Source organism: Scyliorhinus canicula, chromosome 13 (genome assembly GCF_902713615.1).
Source record: "Scyliorhinus canicula chromosome 13, sScyCan1.1, whole genome shotgun sequence".
Classification (NCBI taxonomy): domain Eukaryota; kingdom Metazoa; phylum Chordata; class Chondrichthyes; order Carcharhiniformes; family Scyliorhinidae; genus Scyliorhinus; species Scyliorhinus canicula.
Genome location: NC_052158.1, coordinates 15,685,876 through 15,711,619, shown reverse-complemented (window position 1 = coordinate 15,711,619; position 25,744 = coordinate 15,685,876). Strand labels below are relative to the sequence as shown.

At 43.3% G+C, this 25,744-nt stretch overlaps 2 protein-coding genes across 5 annotated transcripts in view; one reads left to right on the top strand and one right to left on the bottom strand.

Moving 5' to 3' along the window:
• The window catches only part of LOC119976187 (ras/Rap GTPase-activating protein SynGAP-like), a 506,239-nt gene that overhangs the window by 442,843 nt on the left and 37,652 nt on the right, over positions 1-25,744 (top strand). The window lies entirely within an intron of this gene.
• LOC119976189 (zinc finger and BTB domain-containing protein 22-like) lies at positions 2,432-25,326 on the bottom strand. Of its 4 annotated transcripts, XR_005462880.1 has the most exons (4): positions 25,288-25,326; positions 13,905-14,031; positions 9,945-11,461; positions 2,432-5,474 (listed from the first exon to the last, which is right to left on the bottom strand). XR_005462880.1 is itself a non-coding variant. In XM_038816499.1 (3 exons), exon 3 carries the CDS (start codon positions 11,447-11,449, stop codon positions 10,076-10,078), a length of 1,374 nt encoding a protein of 457 aa, XP_038672427.1. In that variant the 5' UTR covers positions 11,450-11,461; positions 13,905-14,031; positions 25,288-25,326; the 3' UTR covers positions 9,267-10,075. The 4 variants fall into 4 exon arrangements, 3 of the variants coding, with proteins under 3 accessions (XP_038672427.1, XP_038672428.1, XP_038672429.1); XM_038816499.1 differs by lacking the exon at positions 2,432-5,474 and having other exon boundaries at positions 9,267-11,461; XM_038816500.1 differs by lacking the exon at positions 2,432-5,474 and having other exon boundaries at positions 9,267-11,461; positions 13,905-14,221; positions 25,288-25,320.

The window sequence follows — 25,744 nt, the reverse complement described above, 5'->3', positions numbered from 1 at the left end:
TAGGTAGGTCAGCAGAGATGAGAAGAGTCGATGTATTTTTCCATGGGCTGTGGAGGACTTGCCAAGTCAGGAGGCATGGCTAGATTTCATTTCAAATGAGAATAACACAAGCTAATAGTTGTGCGCTTTCACCCAGGAGAGACTAGGTTCGAAACCCGTCTACTGCCCCCATAGCTCAAAAAGGGAGTGTATTTCTGGCCAATGAATGACCAGCTTTGCTCAGTGGCCCAGTTCATCTAACGGCCACTTGTGCATAGGTCTTATGCACAACTAGCTCCAGCCAATGAGCAGTGCATACAATGATACAGTGCCAAAAGAAACCATTCAACCCATCCTGCTGATTCCAGCCATTAGAAAGAGGCACCCAATTAGTCCCACTGTCCAAAGCCAGGCAAATTTGCCTTTGAAAGTCTATATCTAGATTCCTTTTCAAAGATTAATCTCAAATCTTGTGTATCAAGGACAGATTATGGGCATCTTAGACTTCAACAAATTCTATAGTACATATGCTACATTTTAAACAGGGAGATAGTCCCGTAGATTCCATAATATTTCACAGTCTTAGGCATAGCACGTGCTTCCTGTTAATTGTACTGCTTACTTCCTGACCACTTTCTTTGTCACGCGATGCTGATGATATACCCAGTGTTCGAAAATTGTCAATTATATGGCTAACTAACCATGAGGAGTGGCATGGGAGGTCTGCTAGCCCCTGTGTGTTAAAAGGAATCACAGACTTTCAATCAACTGACTTTCCAGAAGCACGTCGAAAGGTACACTGTGTAACACACACGCCGGGCTGCAAATGGACATGGTGGGTGGGGAGGCACAAAATAGGCCGAATCACTTTTCCCATATGCTATATCATACACCCATTTATTAGCTCAATGCAATCAACTGAGGTGAATGATTGGTGTGCGAGCACACCTGATCAAGTGCACCTCTGGTCATATCCAATTATAATCCCTACAATGTATTACACTGGGAATACATTCCCACATATTTCATTGTGGTATAATGCTCGTGCACATGTTGTATAGAACACTATAGATATCATAGGCATTACACTCCCAGATATATCTTACGATGAAACACAGATGGACTCTGTACCTGCACACTGCAGTCACTAAACCTTAGCCTCAAACATTCTGCTCCGAAGAATTCTACTGGACTCTCTGCTGGTTACTTGGGAGGGAAATGGCAGCAACAGCCCTCTGGCTCGCTCCACCGGATAACCCACCAAGCCTAGGTTGGAGATTGAGGAAGAATCCACAGGAACAAGGGAAACGGGGTGGGAATTTTTCAAACCCTCCGTTACGACCAAAAGGTTATTAGCACTCGACTAAGCCACAAAATAACGATGGACCTGGTCGCAGATCCAGAAGCATCGGAGCAACAGGCAGGCTGATGTTTAACATCCTGAGGATGGGGGAGGAAAAGCTGCCTGGGAATTCTCACAAAGGGTGAACCGCTGTTTCCTCGATTAGCACATGGGTGCCGTGCGCAGAAGGCAACCGGGAGACATTGTGTGCTTTTCAATCCAATAACTTAGTGCCGCTGTATCAAAGTACCCAAGAAGCTGAATCATGAAAATCAGCCCCTCAGGTTTCCATTAGCCCCCTGCCCCAAAAAAACATGAATTCATCTTCAGGAGAACTATCTTTATCGGAGAGTGGTTGGAATATGAACCTCATTACAAAAAGAAGTTGTGACTGGTAGCATAGGGGCATTTCAAAGGAAGATAAATAACCACATTAGGGAGAAAGGATGAAAAGGATATGCAATAGGATGAGATGAAGCAGAGTAGGAGGGGACTCATATGGATCATTAACACTGGCAACAGACAAGTTGGGACAGACGGCTTGTTTCCATACTGTGTCCTCCAAGTAAACACAAGAGGTGGGCACTATAAAAATGTCTTGCCCTGGTACAGAAAACTTCCCTTGGATAATTGAAGCCAGTGGGCAAAGGAAATTACCTGTAATTTGGTCTTCTAGTAATAATTCGGACCCAGGAATGAAAAGCATCCTGGCTAATGCTAGAAATAAGGGAGATTCCCTTGGCATACTGCATCGATTGGCCTTAGTGAATAGCGGGCTGGGAAGATGGGGTGGGGAAGAGTGCATACCTTCAACAGACCTACCTGTCAGTCCTTCCCTTCACCAACTGTACTCTGCCTCTTCACCCGCCCTGTACCTCAGGCACCTGGGTGAGTGGGTCCAGTATGTATAGCTGACGTCCCGGGCCTAATCTTTTGTTGGGGAGAATAGGTGGGGGGGCAGTGGCTGGGGTTGGAGAGAAAGGTAGGACAGCTGTGAAATTGACCGATGTGAAAGAGAAGGAGATTAGGACTTGGTAGATTGACCATGCCAATACCACACTTCACGAAGACCTTACCGAAGATCGAATTAGATAAAATCGGAGATTTAGGATCAGTGGAAATGGAGGAGATTCACTCATTTATGACCTTCAGATCGGTCGTTTCAGAACAATTTCCGACCTACAAATTCAGAACAATGAAACTTAAAATAACAACTTGGGAATGCCTTCCATGACCTCAGGACATTCCCCGAAATGTTTTACAGATGCTCAGATACGTTTCAAGTGTAGTCACTGTTGTAATGTAGGAAACTTCGAGCCACTAATTTGCAAGCTCCCAGGACCAGAAATTTGACCAGATTATGTATTTTTGGTGATTTTGGTTGTGGAATAATTCTTGGCTGTAGGGTACCAGGGAGAACATTCCTTCTCTTTGTTGAAATGGTGCCGTTGGGAACGTTACCATCCATCTAAGAGAGCGGACCGGGCTTCCATTTAACATCCCATCCGCAACAACATTATTATCTTTAACATGAGATAGGAGCCGGTGTAACAATTTGGGTCCATTGTATCATGGCTGATCTTGGGCTTCAATACCACTTTATTGCCTGCTGCCCATGTCCATTCGTCCCCCGAGACATCCAACATCTGTCAATCCCAGCCTTAAATGTATTCCACGATGGAGGAGCCACAACCCTCTGGTGTAGAGAATTTCAAACACTGCCGACGTGACGTGACTTTTGCGTAATTTTTCCTCATCTCGATCCTAAATGATTGGCCGTTTATTATCCTCAGACTGGGCCCGTGTTTTAGATTCCCCAACCGGATTCAATGAGAACGCTCTTCCAAACTTCGGAGAATATCGGCCCAATTTATACAGCCTTTCATTATAAGACAACACCCTCACCCCAGGGACCAATTTAATGAACATTCACTGTACTCCTTCCAATCTGAGTATATCCATTCTAAAACGTGGAGACCAAAACTGCTCACAGTACTCCAGACGTGGTCTCACCAAAACCCTGTACACCTTTAGCAAGATTGGTTTACTCCTGTACTCCAATCCCCTTACTAACATGCTAACATGCAATCTGTGTTCCCAATGGTTTGCTGCACCTGCATGCTAACTTTCGGCATTCTTTAATGAGCATGGCCAAATCTCTCTGAAATCAACAATCACAAATTTCATGCTTTGTTTAAAATATTCCAATCTTCTATTCTTATGAGTAATGTGCATAACTTCACACTTTTCCTATATTATATTGTATCGGCCATCATGCTGCCCACTTCTTTAACCTGTCTCTTTGTTGCTTTTCTCTGTACTCCCCGCACCTTACCTTTCCACCTAGCTTGGTATCACCAGCAAACGTAGGTTATCTCTGACACTTCGTCTAAGTCATTAATACAGCTGGAAGATGGGTCCCCCCAAGCATGCAGCACTCCCTCATTACTGCACTAAAGCATCAGGCCAGATTAGGTGTTCTAGTCCCAAGTGTGGACTTGTACCCATGACCTTCTGACTCCCAATATGACAGCACTGCGTAGAAACCAAAAAGAAGACTGAATTTCTTAACAGGTTCCAGTTATTCATTACATGCATTTACTGCAGATTGGCAACTGGCAAACAATTGTACTTGCATATCGTTTTAACAAATGCGCCTGGAGGATATAAAAAACCCCAGAAAAGTCAGACAGCAAATAACCTCAATTGTTCGAGTTTGTTGGCCACAAAATTAACTTCAGGGCAAGATGATATTGCACAGAAAAAGCACCAAAACATCAAGAGTGAAGGAGTGGGGAGAGGTGTTGGAAACATGACAGAATACTCGGTGTCCCAACAACACTGCCCTGAGGGTTGGCATTTTCAACCCACCTCCCTCTCATATTCTGGTAAACTACCCTAGAGGTCCCCTACTGGTCAGATTTTTTCCACCCCTGCAAGATTGGTGGGGGAAGGGGATGATGCGGCGAGGGAAAGCTGTAAGGGTTATCGATAGTTTCCCTCTGGGACAAGTGATAGGAATCCCCTCCTCCAATAAGACAGCTGTCAGATCTAATGTTTTATTTTATTTTCTCCTTTCTGGGGAAGTGACTGAAGTCAGGACCTCATTCGTAGGATCTAACTGTGCACTGTGCAGAAGGAAGGCTATTCGGTCCTCATGTCTGTGCTGGCTATTTGAAAAGCTATTAGTTCCAATAGATCTTTCCATTTTTAGTGGTGCAGGTTACATCCGTCCCATTCATCACGCTAAAGTCTTCTGGAAATTGTGCGCCAGCCGCAGCTGAGTTGTCCGCACACTCGCCTCTGAATCGCAAGGTTTCAGGTTCAAAAATATTTAGTCGAACACTCCAGTGTGGTACCGAGGGGATGCTGCACTGTCAGAAATGTCGTCTTGTGGATGAGGCATGCAAGCAAGGCTCCATCTGCCTGCTTCAGCGGATGTAAAAGATCCAATGGCGCTACTGCGAAGAGCACGGGGGGTTCTTCCTGACATCTTGGGCACTACGCATCCCTCAACCAAAATCACAAGAACAGATTGATCTGGCTATTATCACATTAGGGTTGGTGGGGGGGGGGTTGCTGGGAGCACGTTGGCTGCCATACTTCCTCCATTGCAACAGTGACCACACATTCAAAAAATACTTCACTGACTGTGAAACCCTGTTGGTCATGTAAAACACTCATCTTTTTTTCTTTTACAGTTACCAAACCTACTAAACCATGGTAGGTTTTACAATGTGAATTCCAGAGCAGCATTCTTCCCAAATAATTTAATATTTGCACCACATTGTAACTATGTGCAGCCACAGATACATTAGTCAGCGAGGGGTGTCAAGAATAAACTAACCAAGAGGAATCAGCAAAGTTGTCCTCAAGGCATCCCAGAATAGATTAATTATCCCTGCTGACTCAATAGAGTCCTGGCTTGCGGCCAATCAAAAATGTAGGTTCATTCAGGAAGACGTTGAGTGCATCGCGGACTTCATCAGGAGTGGGCAGCGGAGAAAGCTCACCAACCTCCCAATCACCTCATTCACCTGACCCTCCAAGCTCCACCCGCCCACACACCTGGGTGAGTCTGCCGATCACACATTCCAGTCGTCAGTTGTCTCAGAATCCATTGAACTGGAGTGGAAGCTAGTCACCCTCGATCCTAAGAACAGGAGGACAGAACGGATAGCGATGAGGACTGTCAGTGGATACAGCAGGATTTAGATCATTTAGAGACTTGGGCGGAGAGATGGCAGATGGCGTTTAATCCAGACAAACGTGAGGTAATGCATTTTGGAAGGTCTAATGCAGGTAGGGAATATACACTGAATGGTAGGATCCTCAAGTGTATTGAAAGTCAGAGAGATCTAGGTGTACAGGTCCACAGGTCACTAAAAGGGGAAACACAGGTGGAGAAGGTAGTCAAGAAGGCATACGGCATGCTTGCCTTCATTGGCCGGGGCATTGAGTATAAGAATCGGCAAGTCATGTTGCAGCTGTATAGAATCTTAGTTAGGCCACATTTGGAGTATAGTGTTTAATTCTGGTCGCCACACTACCAGAAGGATGTGGAGGCTTTAGAGAGGGTGCAGAAGAGATTTACCAGGATATTGCCTGGTATGGAGGGCTATGAGGAGCGGTTGAATAAACTCGGTTTGTTCTCATTGGAACGGTGGAGGTTGAGGGGTGACCTGATAGAGGTCTACAAAATTATATGGGGCATAGACAGATAGTCAGAGGCTTTTCCCCAGGATAGAGGGGTCAATTACTAGGGGACATTGGTCGGCACAGGCTTGGAGGGCCGAAGGGCCTGTTCCTGTGCTGTACTTTTCTTTAATCTTTGAGGAGGAGGTCCATCCTGTCCTGTTTGTGCCAGCCCTGACCCCGTGGTCCTGACACAGCCCTGTTACAGCATCGATGAGGGGAAATTTAAAAAGAAGATACTTATTGTGCATTAGGAGGTTATGGAGGCACTTAACAAGAATGAATCCTTCATCCATGTCATTGCTGCTTCTAGACACGACTGTTCCAATGTGGCTGGTCTACCCTCTGTCAACTTGGGGCTCATCGCAAGTTCTGCTGCCCCTAACTTTAAACCCATCAACCTGTGTTCATTGACTTGCAACAGCTCCCAATCTAGAAAAGCGCCCCTCTTTAAAATTCTCACCCTTATTTGTAAATCTCTTCATGGCCTCACTCTCTTCTCGGTGTCTGTCATCTCCTCCAGCCCCACAGGCCTTTCAGATCACTCAGCTCCTCCAATTCTAGCCTCCTGGGCTTACTGAGGACAAACATCTCAGAAACAGGCCATTCATCCCAACCAGTCCATGCAGCGTTTATGGTCCATTGAGCCATCTCATGCCTTCCCTTATCTAATGCCATCATAAGCCTTTGCTCTCTTCTCCCTCATTTGCTTATCCAGCCTCCTCTGTGCATCCCCAGATTTTACTTGCTCCACCATTGGCGGCCGTGCCTTAAGCTGCCGGGATCTGAAGCTCTAAGTGTCATCGCTGAATCTCTTTTCCTAAGACAATCCTTAAAACATACCGCTTTGACAAGCTTCTGGTTACCTGTGCCAACAATTCCTGATATGGCTCGGTGTCGCATTTTGTTTAATTCCCTTGTGAAGCAGCCATGGCATTTCACTAGAACAAAGACGATATATAAATGAAAGCTGTTGTTGAGGTTCAAGTATAAAAGTGATTCTGGACTCTGTGGTGGTGGGATTTGCTGAGGGGTGGGTTCAAGGCCCACAAGTAAACTAGGCACGTAGTACAAGTGTCGGATTGAATGGACCCACCATACATTGCATTCCAGTGTCGGTGCTCAGAGTGAGAGGCTGTCCATCAAGACAGAAAGCTACACCGACTGTCAAATGCTTCGGAGAAATTCAGTGTTTGCAGGGCATCCTGACACAGGTGGTGAATGCCCCTCACTGCTTGAAGCCACGCCAGCGTATATATAGTGGGCACCCACGTAACAACCCCATTTACCAGACAGAGAGAGAGAGAGAGAGAGAGAGAGTGACCCCCCTCTGGAAGTTGTTAACGGTGCGAGCGCCACCTTGGCTTGAAAATTAACCTGGCTTTAAGACAGGGAGTGCTGAACATCACAAAATAAGCTGCACATGTTTAAATTGGTACCTGTGGTGATGGGAAATAATTGGTGCTATCGGAGCGATATGGGTGACTGTGAATAAATGCAGACCGTATGGTGGTGTGAAGGAAACGTTACCTGGATTTTATACTCTTGAAAAGATGCTCAAGCCCCATTGAAGTGGTACTGCTGGGTTGGGCCAACTGCTCTGAAGGGTTGTGAGGGCAGCCTTGTGTAGCAGACGTTGGCTTTGTAGCGGGGAGACACATGGATGATGCATTAACCTCTGCTCTGTGCGTAGACCAGCAATTGTTTATATCCGATTCAGGAGACATTAATTTTTAGGAAGGAGAAAAGACCACCGTGCCCAAACAACTCCTAGCCACTTCCAAGAGAAACCCTGTCCAGCGAATCATTCCTAGATTTGTTCCCGGTCTCAGAAACCTCTCTCTTTTTACCTTAGCAACCTGCCAATTGTGTTCCCCGGCCACATTTTATTTTTCCCTTTCCGCTCTTCCCACATCCGTCATAATTTCCTCGGTCTTCCAATCTCGATCTTCTGCAGCAACTTTGGTAGGAACCCCTCCCAGGAAAATGGAGGTCATGCCGTCCACTTTCTTTAGTCAAGGTGAGTCGAAAGCCACCAGTAGGGAGGAACATCTCCGATTTCCTCCTTCCCCAGCCAAGCTGCCACTGTAGGTTAGGTCGAGGGCCATCCTGGATGGTACAGATCAGTTCTAGGCTGTTCAAAAGTGAGGAGCAGCGTTTGAACTGCACGGGGAGGAAATTAGTTGTTAGAACTGCGGGGGGTAAAAATCCTTCCCACATTTTAACACTGGAGCTAGTCATTATTTACTGACTGAGCCAGATACAATAGGGCTGATGGCACTTTGGCGTGACGGGAAACCAGCAGTGTGCTGGCTGCAATTTCCCAGCAAGCGCAGTTGGCCATTGACACTGCCTGCTGGTGAGATAACCTCCAAAGACCTTTCCACCCAACTTGTCTGTTTGTTGCCAGAGTGAAATATTCTGTTGAGAGAGATCAGGGTAGCAGCTATTTGGCTTCCTTTCACTTCATCCATCCAGTAAAGCCTACAAGGACCTCCTTCATTGCAGCATCTAACTATGTATCTTTCAATTAATACTATGGCTGTATTTTTGCATCTGCTATCTTATCAGTAATGTAATTTGAAAAGGCGATCACATTGCGAAATTCCAGGAGGGGCTCCCTAAATTTGGCTGAAGACACAGCCGCCAATGGTTGAGCAACGTGAAACATTTCACTTGACCGCCTGACCTAGCTCTGAAGGTGGTTGGCGTCTCAAAATCGCAGACAGTCCGAATGTGCCCTACCTTTCCACATAACGATTGGCCTGTTTGACATTAGCTGGCCAAATAGCCCTGTCTGCTCTCCTCTGCCCTGGCTCCAAGGTTTCAGTACCACCCTCATGGCTCCCCGGCAAAGCCCAACTCAGCACTCGACGTATAATCAGGCCAGAGTATTGGACAGCGTCCTTCACTGACGTATCACTGTGTATTTTACCTCACCGCGACCCTTGGTCTTGCTCAACCTGTCCGGTAACTACTTCAACACGATGTGTACATGACATGTCTCCTGACTGGTCACCCAGTGTTACCTGCCCACTTCTCCGTGCTAAGCCCAATCTGCCATTTTCAGATTGATACAGCTGATTTTGGAGGTCCAACGGTTATCTCGTCGGACCCGCCCGACACCGGCCATTACCCACGTCCCACCGCTCGCCCCCACCCCTCCTTCAATTCCTGAACAAATAACCTGCACTCAGTTTCTAACAGTTAGGCTGAGTCGGATGGGGAGGGGGGGGGGGGGGGGGGGGGGGGGGGGGAGTCACCACTGAGCTCTGGCCAACAATTCCACAAACTGTGCGTCATTAGGCCCATAGCAGGAAGTGGGCACATGGCATGCCAACCAAGAGTCCTCACAGGAATTCAAGGGAAAAATTCCATGGATTGGTGCAAGCAGAAAGGGATCGAGGGGGAGCAGTGTAGTGGGAGTTGTAAGCTGCATCCAAGTGCTGTAGCTGACCTGGAGACTTGCTTGTTGGTTAAAAGTGGGACGGGTAGGTGATGGTGGGGAGCAGGCATCAATGAAAAGCCTCTTCTGTTCTGCAGTGTTGGAATCCCTCACTTTGAATACAAAAGGGGCACATCAGCTGTCGCAGGTTGTGACAGTGACTGGATGAAGCCCTGGTCTAAAAGGAGGGGGAAGGGAAGGGAAAGAATAGCGGGAAGGGAGTGTAGAGGGCACGCAAAAATAGCAGGAATGTGTCTCCCAATGCTTGCACCGAGCCTGCTAACAGGCGTGGGTGGTCCCAACGCTGGCCCATTCTCAGACGTCGGCTAGCCCAATGAAATGGGGGTTCAGATGCCCAGCCCTTTATCGGTGCCGGTATTGGTTGGAGCGACACACAGAACAAACAGCCCGCCCGTCGATCAATCCCTTGGCATTGAATCGACCAACCCCAACTCTCTCAACACATGACAGACAAATACGTACATGAGGTTAGCTTGTACAGGATAATGTACGGAACACCCATACGGAAGAAGAAAAAGATGGCTACAGCGAAGGGACCGTTAGGCCAGTCTGTCTCCCCACCTCCCCATCGCCACCTCTCTCTCTTTCTCTCTTCAGTTGATGCAAGGGTTAGCGGTTGTCGCCCGCTGTAATTTTTCACATGCTGTCTTGTGCCGCAGGAAGCTGTCGCGCCACATGAACCTCTTGCTGCAGACATGGCACTCGAAGGGTTTATGGCCAGTATGGATCTTCATGTGTTCCACCAGGTGGTGTTTCATCTTGAACTTCTTGTTACATATGGTGCAGCCAAAGGGCCGCAGGTTGAGGTGCATGTTGATGTGCCTGTCCCGCTGGCTCTTGTGGGTGAAGCTCTTCCCGCAGTGGCAGGCGAACATCTTGGTGCCGGCGCCTGGGCTTCCCGCCGTGGCCTGCACCGCCCCATGGTGTGTGTCGCCCTGGGGCCGATAGAGTGCCAACTGGCTGCCCGGGGTCTGACACGGATAGCCGCGGATGCTCTCGTCCAAGGGCTCATAGGTGAAATCCTCGGAGGAGCCGCAGTAGTCAATCTGGTCTTCGAAGGCCTGCTCCTCGGGGCCCAGCATCTCCGGGCCAGCCAGAGTGCATACGTCGCTGATGCTGAGCGCCTGCGGCTCGCCACGTCGGCTGCCGACTGTCTTCACAAAGTGCTGCTCGTCTTCCTCGCATGTTAGCACCAGGTCCTCCTCTGGCTTCTCCTTTTTGACATACACCCAGCGTTTGTGTGGCAAGATGCTGGGCTGGACATAGGCCGGCCGGTGGTACAGGCTGTCCAGGAGGCCCCCTTCGGCCATCTCCCCACCGACCAGCTCCCCATGGTTGCTGGTGACCTTGTGCTCCACTTCCTTGTCTTTGCCCGCCACCGCTGCCTCCTCCTCCTCCTCTTCCTCCTCTAGCTCCTCGTCGTCCTCCTCCTCCTCATGGGCATCAGTCTTCACCGGCACCGCTTCCTCACTCTCTGGCCTGGCCTCGCTCACCTCCCGGGGGCTGAAATAGTTGCTGCTGCTGGGCGACTGGTTGTCGGTGGTGCGGCAGGCCCTCTGGCCACTGGGGGCTGGGATGGGGGGCGGCTGGTTTTCCCTCAGCAACTCGGTGCACTTGTCCACCACATGCCACATCTGGAGGAAGCTGCCCACTGTCAGGTAGCTGACGATGTCCGCCTGCAACACGGCGAGCCGGCCGGCGTAGCAGGAGGCCAGGATACTCTCAAAAGCCCGGGAGTCCATCACACCCGGCAGCACCAGGCGACTGGTATTGCGGAAGAGCACCTGGTCGTGGAAGTAGGGCGAGGATGCTGCAAGAACAGCACGGTGGGCCTTGAACACTTTGCCCTGCACGTGGATGGAGATGTCGCAGAACTTGCCTTCCATCCGCTGCTGGTTCAGGCTCTCCAGGAGGCGGCTGCTGAAGTTGGGGAAATCCACATATAGTACGTTACTCCCTGTATCCATGGCTGCTCACACCTGGTTGACAAAGGATGGGGGAGTGGGATAGAAAGAACACAGGAAAGAAAGATAATCAATGGCATCAGAACAAACATATGATTCGGGGGGGGGGGGGGGGGGGGGGGGGGCGGGGGGGGGGGGGTCAAGTCTAACTCGGAGCATCAGTTGGAGCACTCAGTACTAACAGTGGAGAGGGTAATTGGGCAGAGTGGCAACCAGCATCCCAGCCTCATCCTGTCAGCTTGCCGGATCGGGATAAATTAACCCTCCCCCGCACCGCACTGCCTCATTAGGGGTCATTCCGCCCCTCAAGCCTGTCCCCCACTATTCTGTTAAGCCATGGCAGATCATTATCGCCACTCCATTTTCCCACATTTTCTCCACTACCCAACCTTGAAAGCTCGAACTGACACACTCATCTTTCCTCCCCCACTTCTTTCAGGAGAGAGTTTCCACTGCCCTTTATGCTTGGTAAAATCACTGTTGCAAGGCCTAGTTTCTAAATTTAAGGTCAATTCTCACTTTGTTCCGGACTCAGCCGACCAGCTATGTTCCCTCTTTCTTCCCTTTTCTGTGTGTGACCTGTTTGGTGCGCTCTGTGGTCCCTTTTAAGATTATTGTGTGGCCATTCGTGTGTGTTGTTCCATGTCTAAGGAGGCAGTCTTCATCAGTGTTGTGTCTTGGCTTTATTGATCTAGTCTTACGATGTTTGCCTCCAGAGGCAACCTCATTTCATAGTCACATGACTGTGTGAAGCTAGCTGTGTTTTATTTTAAATTTAGAGTACCCAATTATTTTTTTTTCCAATTAAGGGGCAGTTTAGCGTGGCCAATCCACCTACCCTGCATATCTTTTCAGGTTGTGGGGCTGAGACCCATGCAGACATGGGGAGAATGTGCAAACTCCAGACGGACAGTCACCCGGGGCATGGATTGAACCCGGGTCCTCAGCGCCATAGGCAGCAGTGCTAACCACTGCTCCATCGTGCCGCCCAAAGTTAGCTGTGTTAACCAGATTGGTTACATTTCAAAACCCAAATATCCCCCTTTTATACCAAACAAAGGACACAACTGCATGCACGGTCCTGCTGTGTCTGAGTTACCCAAATTACCCACTATACATCCACTGTTGTCATGCATTAGCAACTGTTTGTTCCACTGCTCTTGACACCTTGCTTCATGGACAAGACAGCAAAGCTTCATCGGTGTCCTGTCTCAGTGATAGTATTTATTGAACTGATCTTAAAATGTCGGCCTCCAGAGGCAGCCTCATGGCATTATCACATGACTGATAGATAGCTGCCACTGGAGCAAGTAGCTTCTCTTTATCTACCCAGACAGATCCCTTTATCATTTTAAATATCTCCATTCGGTGACTCTTCCATTCGCTAAACCCAAGGAACTACAAGCCTGTCCTCAAAAATCAACCAAACTGGCATCGGGTCATTCAAAAAAACTGAGATTAGCAATGCCGGTAACAGCTTTGAACTCACTTCAGTGTTGTTAGGAGACTATTACTTAAGGTGCCTGTATAAAATTCCTGGCTGTCTTATAGCTTGCAGCGTTCATCCATTTGAAATCAATGGACTGATGTCACTGTTTAAATAGCAAAGAGCAAGACTTCACAAACACATCAAACATTCATCTGTTAACATCGCTAATCAAGCCTTACCTACGGGCAGCTCAAAGTCAGTTATCACATCAAATGATAGATCAGTCTAGGGTACGGGAGTTCAATGGCCAAGTTATTGGGCCAGCAATCATGAGCACAGAGGACGATATTATACAATATCAGGTTAGGCAGCAAGTGGCACAGTGGTTAGCACTGCTGCCTTACAGCGCCGAGGACCTGGGTTTGATCCCGGCCCTGGGTCGCTGTCTGAGTAGAGTTTGCACATTCGCCCCGTGTCTACGTGGGTCTACCTCTCACAACCCAAAAAGATGTGCAGGGCAGGTGAATTGGCCACGCTAAATTGCCCCTTAATTGGAAAAAATAATTGGATACTCTAAATTTATAAAAAATATATATATATAATTTCAAGTTACATATGAGACTATCATTTCCACTCAAGACTATTTGAGTTTTGAGGACAGTCATTAGCAACAGGAGCCCAGAATCATAGAATTTACAGTGCAGAAGGAGGCCATTCGGCCTATCGAATCTACACTAACCCTTGGAACGAGCACCCTACCCAAGCCCACACCTCCACCCTCTCCCCACACTTCCACCCTATCCCCGTAACCCCACTTAACCTTTTTTTTTGGACACGAAGGGCAACTTAGCGTAGCCAATCCATCTAACCTGGACAGCTTTGGACTGTGGGAACTCGAGGACTCGTTCAATTTGGTACAATTTTGAGTCTTGGCTGGTCTAGAAAGGGCACTATTTTTAGGGATTCTACAAAATGGGATATAGCTTCAACCCGCTACTACAAACTCGAAAGAAGAATAAAAGAACTTGCATGTGTCGAATGCCTTTCGTGGCCTCAGGACATCCCAAAATACTTCACAGCCAATGAAGTGCTTTTTGAAGTGGAATCACTGTTGTAATGTTGAAGACGCAGTAGCCATTTTGTGCACAGCAGGTCTCTACGAAACAGCAACGAGATAACGATCAGAACATCACTCACATCGACGTTGGTTTGAGGGGTAAATATTGGCCAGGACAGCTTTGCTGCTGAGAAAGGCCAGACACATCTTTCTGAATCAGTTACCAACAGGAAGTCAGTCATCACCATCCAATTAGGCATGTACAGCATGTTCATCCACAGAAAACAGGCTACCAGGATTTAAAAGAGGGGAACAGAGCTCATTAACCTGATAGCCTATGTCTGCAAAAAGCCATCATTGACACAAAATTCAGTCGTCTAGCAGAATAAAGTCACCATTTTACATTACTGAATGGAACTTACATCCAACTAGAAGTAAGTTGGGTCAAAGGTCTGCTCAATGCTGTTATCTATTCAAGTATTAAAACGAATGGCCATTGAAATCAATTATTACATCATTCTATATGTAAACCATCTGAATTCCACAATTAGATTCCAGTCTGTAACTCACTACCAGGTATCCATTATTCTATATATAAACCATCTGAACCCCTCGATTAGATTCCAGTCTGTAACTCACTCCCAGGTATCCATTATTCTATATATAAACCATCTGAACCCCTCGATTAGATTCCAGTCTGTAACTCACTCCCAGGTATCCGTTATTCTATATATAAACCATCTGAACCCCTCGATTAGATTCCAGTCTGTAACTCACTCCCAGGTATCCGTTATTCTATATATAAACCATCTGAACCCCTCGATTAGATTCCAGTCTGTAACTCACTCCCAGGTATCCATTATTCTATATATAAACCATCTGGACCCCTCGATTAGATTCCAGTCTGTAACTCACTCCCAGGTATCCATTATTTTATATATAAATCATCTGAACCTCTCAATTAGATTCCAGTCTGTAACTCGCTCCCAGGTATCCATTATTCTATATATAAACCATCTGAACCCCTCGATTAGATTCCAGACTCTAACTCACGCCCAGATAGCCAGTATTCTGTGTATAAACTATCTGAACCCCTCAATTAGATTCCATATATACATATTAGGCGTGCACTCTGTGTACACACAGATATAAATATACAGGGCAGCACGGTAGCATAGTGGTTAGCATAAATGCTATATTTGCATATTTGCAAATAAATATTTGCATAAATGCATATTTGAGGGCAGCACGGTAGCATGGTGGTTAGCATAAATGCTTCACAGCTCCAGCGTCCCAGGTTCGATTCCCGGCTTGGGTCACTGTCTGTGCGGAGTCTGCACGTCCTACCCGTGTGTGCGTGGGTTTCCTCCGGGTGCTCCGGTTTCCTCCCACAGTCCAAAGATGTGCGGGTTAGGTGGATTGGCCATGCTAAATTGCCCGTAGTGTCCTTAAAAAGTAAGGTTAAGGGGGGGGTTGTTGGGTTACGGGTATAGGGTGGATACGTGGGTTTGAGTGGGGTGATCATGGCTCGGCACAACATCGAGGGCCGAAGGGCCTGTTCTGTGCTGTACTGTTCTATATACGTACAATGTATGTACGTACACAGATATATTTATGTATATACACACACATGTCTATCTATGAATACACATATCTATCTATAGGCACACACATATCTATATATTATGTATATGTGTGTTTCTGGATGGACACACATTTCCATCTATTTTTTTTACATATGTATAGACACACATTTCTATCTATGTATCGACACGCATATCTATTAATAGATAGCGAGATCGCAAGACACAGACAGACAGTCAGAGAGGCAGAAAGAGAGAACAGACAGAGAGAGAGACAGAGAGAGAGACAGAGAGAGAGAGACAGAGAGAGAGGCAGAGAGAGAGAGAGACAGAGAGAGAGACAGAGAGAGAGACAGAGAGACAGAGAGAATGACAGAGAGAGAGAGACAGGCAGAGAGAGAGACAGAGAGAGAGACAGAGAGAGAGACAGAGAGAGAGACAGAGAGAGAGACAGACAGAGAGACAGACAGAGAGACAGACAGAGAGACAGAGAGAATGACAGAGAGAGAGAGACAGACAGAGAGACAGATAGACAGGCAGAGACAGACAGACAGAGATAGACAGAGACAAACGGACTGGCAGAGACAGAGAGAGAGAGACAGACAGGGAGAGAGAGAGAGAGAGACAGAGAGACAGACAGAGAGAGAGAGAGAGACAGAGAGAGACATAGTTAGAGACTGACAGACAAAGAGAGAGACAGAGAGAGACAGAGCAAGATAGAGATAGAGACACACAGAGAGACAGATAGAGACACACAGAGAGACAGACAGAGAGATAGACAGACAGACAGACAGACATACAAACATACATTTAACGCTGAGATGAGGAGCAAGTTCTTGCTGCAGAGGGAGAACCTTTGAACCCAGGGGATTGTAGGAGCACAGTCATTGATTATAGTCAAGGGTGTGGTGGATAGATTATTCATCCCTGAGCGAATCAAAGGATTCACCCGGCACAGTGGCACAGTAGTTAGCACTGCAGCCTCAGAGCGGCACGGACCCGGGGTCAATTCCAGCCTTTTGTGACTGTGTGGAGTTTGCACATTCTCCCTGTGTCTGCGTGAGTTTCCTCTGGGTATTCCAGTTTCTCACACAGTCCAAAGATGTCAGGTTAGGCGGAACGGCCATGCTAAATTACCCCTTGGCGTCCAGGCAATTGCAAGTTAGAGTGCTCTTTTGGAGTGTTGGCGCAGACTTGATGGGCTGAATGGCCTCCTTGTGCAATGTAGACATTCTATGATATGTTTACACATGCACATAAATATATATATCTGCACACACATATATACACACAGAATTATATATGTATAGATATATCGCTACATATATTGTGTATATATATTATATACTCACAAATACAGAGCTATATATATATATATACACACACACGTACAGAGCATATGTGTGTATATTATATATATGCACACACGCAGAGCTAGACGCAAATATATATATATTTATATGTACAGACACACAAACACGCATGTATGTACACACAGATGCATACATATATGTACACACAGATGCATACATATATATACACAGATACATCCTCACATTCTCAAACATACACTCACACACACACATAAATATGTATATATATATATATACACACACACACAGATATACACATGTGCACATTAACATAAATATAGACACACACCTATACATACAAATACACACACACACATATATATATATATATGCATACAAACACATATATATATATACACACAAACACAGACATACATATACATATATATATATATACATACATATACACACACATATATATGCATATGCACACATATATACATACACATTGTGCACACATATATACATACGGATATATATTCATATACAAACATATATACATATATACAGACACACACACGTGCATATACACAACCAGGCATATATATGCAACTATATAGACACACATCACACACATATATGTATACACACACACATATATATATATGTGCAGATATATATATATGCAGATATATATATATGCAGATATATACATATATACACACATACATACATATATATATACACACACACTCAAACATATATACAAACACATACATATATACACACACACATATATACCACACACACATATATACACACACACACATGCATACATATATACACACACACATACATGAAAATGAAATGAAAATCGCTTATTGTCAGGAGTAGGCTTCAATGAAGTTACTGTGAAAAGCCCCTAGTCGCCACATTCCGGCGCCTGTTCGGGGAGGCTGGTACTGGAATTGAACCGTGCTGCTGGCCTGCCTTGGTCTGCTTTAAAAGCCAGCAATTTAACCCAGTGTGCTAAATCAGCCCCTGCTGGTATATACACACACACATACATACATATATACACACACACATATACATATGTACACACATATACACATACACATATATATATATACATGCACATACGTATATACACGCACACATATATACACGCACATATACATATATATACACACATACATATACACACACACACACATATATATACACACACACGCACATAATATATACAAACATACATACATATATACACACACACATATACATATATACACACACACATACATACATATATACACACACATACATACATATACACACATATATACACACACGTACATACATATATATGTATATACACACATATATACACACATGCATACATATATATGTATACACACATACACATTTGTACACACACATACATATATGTGTATATACACACACATACATATATATGTATACAGTAGTCCCCCGTTATACCGCGCTCCGCAATACCGCGGTTCGCGATATACGGCGGGGGAGCTTATGGGCCCCAACTGTCAGCTTCCTTCTCTGGATCAAAGTGAGCCGGCCGCTGAAATTGACACTGCCGGCTGATTGGAGGGAGAGAGCAGCCGGCAGTGTCAATTTCAGCGGCCGGCTCACTTTGATCCGGAGAGAGAAGCTGCTCTCTCACTGAAACAATCAGCCGGCCGCTGAAATTGACACTGCTTTTAAGTTTTAATGTTTCTGATTGGAGAGAGAGAGCAGCCGGCAGTGTCAATTTCAGCAGCCGGCTCACTTTGATCCGGAGAGGGAAGCTGCTCTCTCACTGAAACAATCAGCCGGCCGCTGAAGTTGACACTGCCGGCTGCTCTCTCCCTCCAATCAGAAACATTAAAACTTAAAAGTTGGATTGGAGGGAGAGAGCAGCCGGCAGTGTCAATTTCAGCGGCCGGCTGATTGTTTCAGTGAGAGAGCAGCTTCCCTCTCCAGATCAAAGTGAGCCGGCCACTGAAATTGACACTGTTTTAATTAGATCCACGATGGGGGTTTTAAATTTATTTAAAAATCTATGCTGGCGCTTCCCATTGTGAGTCTACGGGGATCTGACCTCTCCCCCCGCCCCCCCGTAGACTCACAATGGGAAGCGCTAGCATAGATTTTAAAATAAATTTAAAACCCCCATCGTGGATATCCGCGGCTCGGATACAACGCGGGTGGCTGTCTTGGACCCCAACACCCGCGTTATAAAGGGGGACTACTGTATACACACACATACATATATATGTATATATACACACACATACATATATATGTATACACACACATACATATACATATATATGTATACACACACATACATATTCCGGTTTCCTCCCACAGTCCAAAGATGTGCAGGACAGGTGGATTGGCCATGATAAATTGCCCATAGTGTTGGGTGGGGCTACTGGGTTATGGGGATAGGGTGGAGGTGTTGACCTTGGGTAGGGTGCTCTTTCCAAGAGCCGGTGCAGACTCGTTGGGCCGAATGGCCTCCTTCTGCACTGTAAATTCTATGATATACACACACATATACATACACATATATAGACATATATATATATATATGCACACACACACACACATATATATATATATATATATATATATATACATATACACACATATACATACATATACACACACACACACATATATATATATAAATATATACATACATATATATTCGTATAGACACATATATATATACATATAGACATACATATATATACATATAGACACACACACACATATATGTGTACACATATAGGCACACACACATATATATAGACATATATATACATATTTACATCTATATATATATACACACATACAGATATACACACATACATATATACACATATATATATACACACACACATACATATATACACATACATATATACATACACACATATATACACACACAGATATATATACACACATACAAATATACAGACACACACAGACATATATATGCACACATATACACAGGCACCTCATATATATATATATATATATGTGTGTGTGTGTGTATATATGTGTCTATACATATATATGTGTGTGTGGCTGTGTGTATATATATATATATATATATATATATATACAGCCACACACACATATATATGTATATGTATAGACACATATACACACACACACACATATATATATATACACACACAGAAATATATATATATATATACATACTAGGGGCATTTCACAGTAACTTAATTGAAGCCGACTTGTGACAATAAGCGATTATTATTATACACACATACATATACACAAACACACATATATATATGGGCAGCAGGGTAGCATGGTGGTTAGCATAAATGCTTCACAGCTCCAGGGTCCCAGGTTCGATTCCCGGCTGGGTCACTGTCTGTGTGGAGTTTGCACGTCCTCCCCCTGTGTGCGTGGGTTTCCTCCGGGTGCTCCGGTTTCCTCCCACAGTCCAAAGATGTGCGGGTTAGGTGGATTGGCCATGCTAAATTGCCCGTAGTGTCCTAATAAAAAAAGTAGGTTAAGGGGGGGGTTGTTGGGTTACGGGTATAGGGTGGATACGTGGGTTTGAGTAGGGTGATCATGGCTCGGCACAACATTGAGGGCCGAAGGGCCTGTTCTGTGCTGTACTGTTCTATGTTCTATATATAAACACACACACCCGTTTATATATAATATATATATACACATGTATATAAATACATATATACATGCACATGTTTACATATGTATATACACATATATATACATATACACAGATATATACAAACATACACATACACACAGATATATCCACATATACACAGATATATACACACACAGATATATATAAATACATATATGCACACATATATATATATACATACACGGAGATATATACATACATATGTACCCAGATATATATATATACATACATATGTACCCACAGATATATATATACATGTATACACACAGATATACATATATATAGATATATGTATGCCTATACACGTAGATATATATATACATGCAGATGTATACACATTTGCACACAGAGATGTACATATATACTCACATATATACATATTTATACACATACATATACACACATATATATACACAGATATATACATATGTATACACATATATATATATGCATTTATACACTGATATATGCATGATGTGAAGATGCCGGCGTTGGACTGGGGTTAGCACAGTAAGAAGTCTTACAACACCAGATTAAAGTCCACATGTTTGTTTCAAACACTAGCTTTCGGTGCACTGCTCCTTCCTCAGGTGAATAGGTGACACATTCACCTGAAGAAGGAGCAGTGCTCCGAAATCTAGTGCTTGAAACAAACATGTTGGATTTTAACCTGATGTTGTAAGACTTCTTACTGATATATATACACACACACACACAGATATACACACATACACAGATATATACACACATACACAGATATATACACACAGATATATACACATATATACACAGATATATATCCATATACACACACACATATATACGCATATATACAGATATATACGCATATGCACACAGATATATACACATATACACACACACAGATGTATGCACATATACACACACATATTGATGTATACACGTATACACATACAGATGTATACACATATACACACACACACAGATGTATACACATATACACACATACACACACACAGATATATATACACACAGATATATACACACACACAGATATATACACATATACACAGATATATACACATATACACATACACACAGATGTATACGCATATACACACACATAGATATATACACATATACACAAACACAGATATATACACATATACACACACACAGATATATACACATATACACACACACAGATATATAGACAGAGACACACACACACACAGATATATAGACAGAGACACAGTCACACACACACACAGATATATAGACAGAGACACACACACAGATATATACACATACACACATACAGATATATACACATATACACCCACAGATATATACATATACACCCACACAGAGATATACACATATACACCCACACACAGATATATACATACACACAGATATATACACACACACAGATATACACACATATACAGACACAGATATATACAGATATATACACATATACACACACACAGATATATACACATATACACACACACACACAGATATATACACATATACACACACACAGATATATACACATACACACATACAGATATATACACATATACACCCACAGATATATACACATATACACCCACAGATATATTCACATACACCCACACACAGATATATACATACACACAGATATATACACACACAGATATACACACATATACAGACACAGATATATACACAGATATATACACATATACACACACACAATCACATATACACACAGATTATATACACATATACACAGATATATACATATATATACAGAGATATATACACATATATACACACAGATATATACACATATATACACACACAGATATATATATATATATACAGATATACAGACACATATATACAGGTATACAGGTGTGTGTGTGTATATGTGTATATATATTTAGATATATATATATACAGATATATATATATACACACAGATATATATACACATATATATACACACCGATATATATATAGATATATACACACAGATATATATATATACATAGATATAGATATATATATATATATATACAGATATATATATAGATATATATATATACACACACAGATATATATATATATAAATACACAAATATATATACAGATATTATATATAGATATCTATATATATATATATATATATATACACACACAGATATATATATATATACACAGATATATATATATATATATATATATATACACAGATATATATATATATACAGATATATATATACATACAGATATATATATATACACACACAGATATATAGATATATGCAGATATATATATATATAGATATATAGATACATATATATACACAGATATATATAGATATATATAGATACATATTATATACAGATATATATATATACACACACACACATATATATATATATAGATACATATATATAGATAGATATATATAGATATATATATGCAGATATATATAGATATATATATACAGATATATATAGATATATATATAGATATATATAGATATATATAGATATATACACAGATATATATATATATACACAGATATATATACAGATATCTATATTTATATATACACAGATATATATATATATACATATATATATATCTATACACAGAGATATATATATACATACAGATATATATATATACACACATATATATGTACAGATATATATATATATATACACAAAGATATATATATACACAGATATATATATATACACACAGATATATATATATACAGACAGATATATATATACAGACAGAGAGATATATATATACAGACAGATGTATATATATATATATACAGACAGATGTATATATATATACAGACAGACAGATATATATATATATACAGACAGATATATATATATATATATATACACAGACAGATATATATATATATATAGACAGATATATATATATACAGACAGATATATATATATATATACAGACAGATATATATATATATATATATATATACAGACAGATATATATATATACAGATATATATATATACAGATATATATATATATATATATATATACAGACAGATATATATATATATATAGACAGATATATATATATACAGACAGATATATATATATACAGACAGATATATATATATATATATATATATATACAGACAGATATATATATATACTGTATATATATATATATATACAGACAGATATATATATATATATATATATATACAGACAGATATATATAGATATATATACAGACAGATATATATATATATATATATACAGACAGATATATATATATATATACAGACAGATATATATATATATATATACAGACAGATATATATATATATATATACAGACAGATATATATATATATACAGACAGATATATACATATTTATACATACACAGATATGTACACACAATATATATATACACACACATAGAATATATAGTTATATACATATGCACACACACATAGACATATATATATACACAGATATATACATATACACACACAAATAGACATATATATACACACACACACACACACACACGGGGCAGCATGATAGCACAGTTTTTAAAACAGTTGCTTCACAGCTCCTGGGCCCTGGTTCGATTCCTGGCTTGGGTCACTGTCTGTGCGGAGTCTGCACATTCTCCCCGTGTCTGCGTGTATTTCTTCCGGGTGCTCTGGTTTCCTCCCACAGTCCAAAGATGTGCAGGTTAGATGGATTGGCCATTATAAATTGCCCTTAGTGTCCAAAAATATTAGGTGGGTTACTGGGTTATGGGGATAGGGTGGAGACGTGGGTTTAAGTAGGATGCTTCTTCCAAGAGCCGGTGCAGACTCGATGGGCCGAATGGCATCCTTCTGCACTATAAATTCTATGATTCACCTCTATAAACACACACATGAAATGAAATGAAAATCGCTTATTGTCACGAGTAGGCTTCAATGAAGTTACTGTGAAAAGCCCCTAGTCGCCACACTCCAGCACCTGCCCGGGGAGGCTGGTACGGGAATACATATACATACACAGCAATATATGTGTACACACAGAGATATGTATGTGCATACACGCAGAGATTATGTATGTGCATACATGTGCAGATATATATATATATATATATATACAGGTATTCACACTCATATCTATATGTACAATGTGTGAACACATCTATATATATATATATGTATATATACATACACACCTATATCTCTATAAATATATATAACACATCACTTTATTGTATACATGCAGATATCTATATATGTATTTATATATAGAGAGAGCATAACAGAGGTATCTATATATAGTATACGCAAACAGATGTCTATATATATCTCTCTGTATGTATAGTACACATATAATGTGTGTGTGTATATATACATATATCTCTCTATATATCTATAGTGTGGAGGCAGAGGTATCAGTAACCACGGTACCAGTCCTCCCCCTGCCGGGTTGGGGTTATTGAGGTTTAAGGCTGACTGGTTGAAGGATCGCTCAGTCCCCCAGGCCCAGCCTCTGAGGCTCCATCTTTGGTCACTTTGTCCCTGTCCCGCTGCTGCCCCGGACACCGAGCTCCAGCTCCCGAACCGGTTATACCAGAGGTCGAAGCCCAGCTCTGAGGTGTCGGCGCTGACAGAGGCGGCTGGTGGCTGGAGGGAGGGTGCGGCCTGTCCTGTCCCCAAAGCCCCGGCGCTGGGTACTCACCATCAGCTGGCAGGAGACTCCGGCTCGGTGCGGCGTCAGGGCGGGGCCCGGGGAGACTGGGGGCGGGGCCCGGGGAGATTGGGGGCGGGGCCCGGGGAGACTGGGGGCGGGGCCCGGGGAGACTGGGGGCGGGGCCCGGGGAGACTGGGGGCGGGACCCATGGAGACTGGGGGCGGGGCCCAGGGAGACGGGGCGGGGCCTATGGAGACTGGGGGCGGGGCCCGGGGAGACTGTGGGCGGGGCCTATGGAGACTGGGGGCGGGGCCCGGGGAGACTGGGGGCGGGGCCCGGGGAGACTTGGGGCGGGGCACTGGGGGCTGGGACAGGGCTTGGGGGCGGGGCCCGGGGAGACTGGGGCGGGGCCTGCGGAAACTGGGGCGGGGACAGGGGAGCCTGGAGGTGGGGCCTCGGGAGACTGAGGGCGGGGCCCAGGAAGACTGGGGGCGGGGCCCGGGGA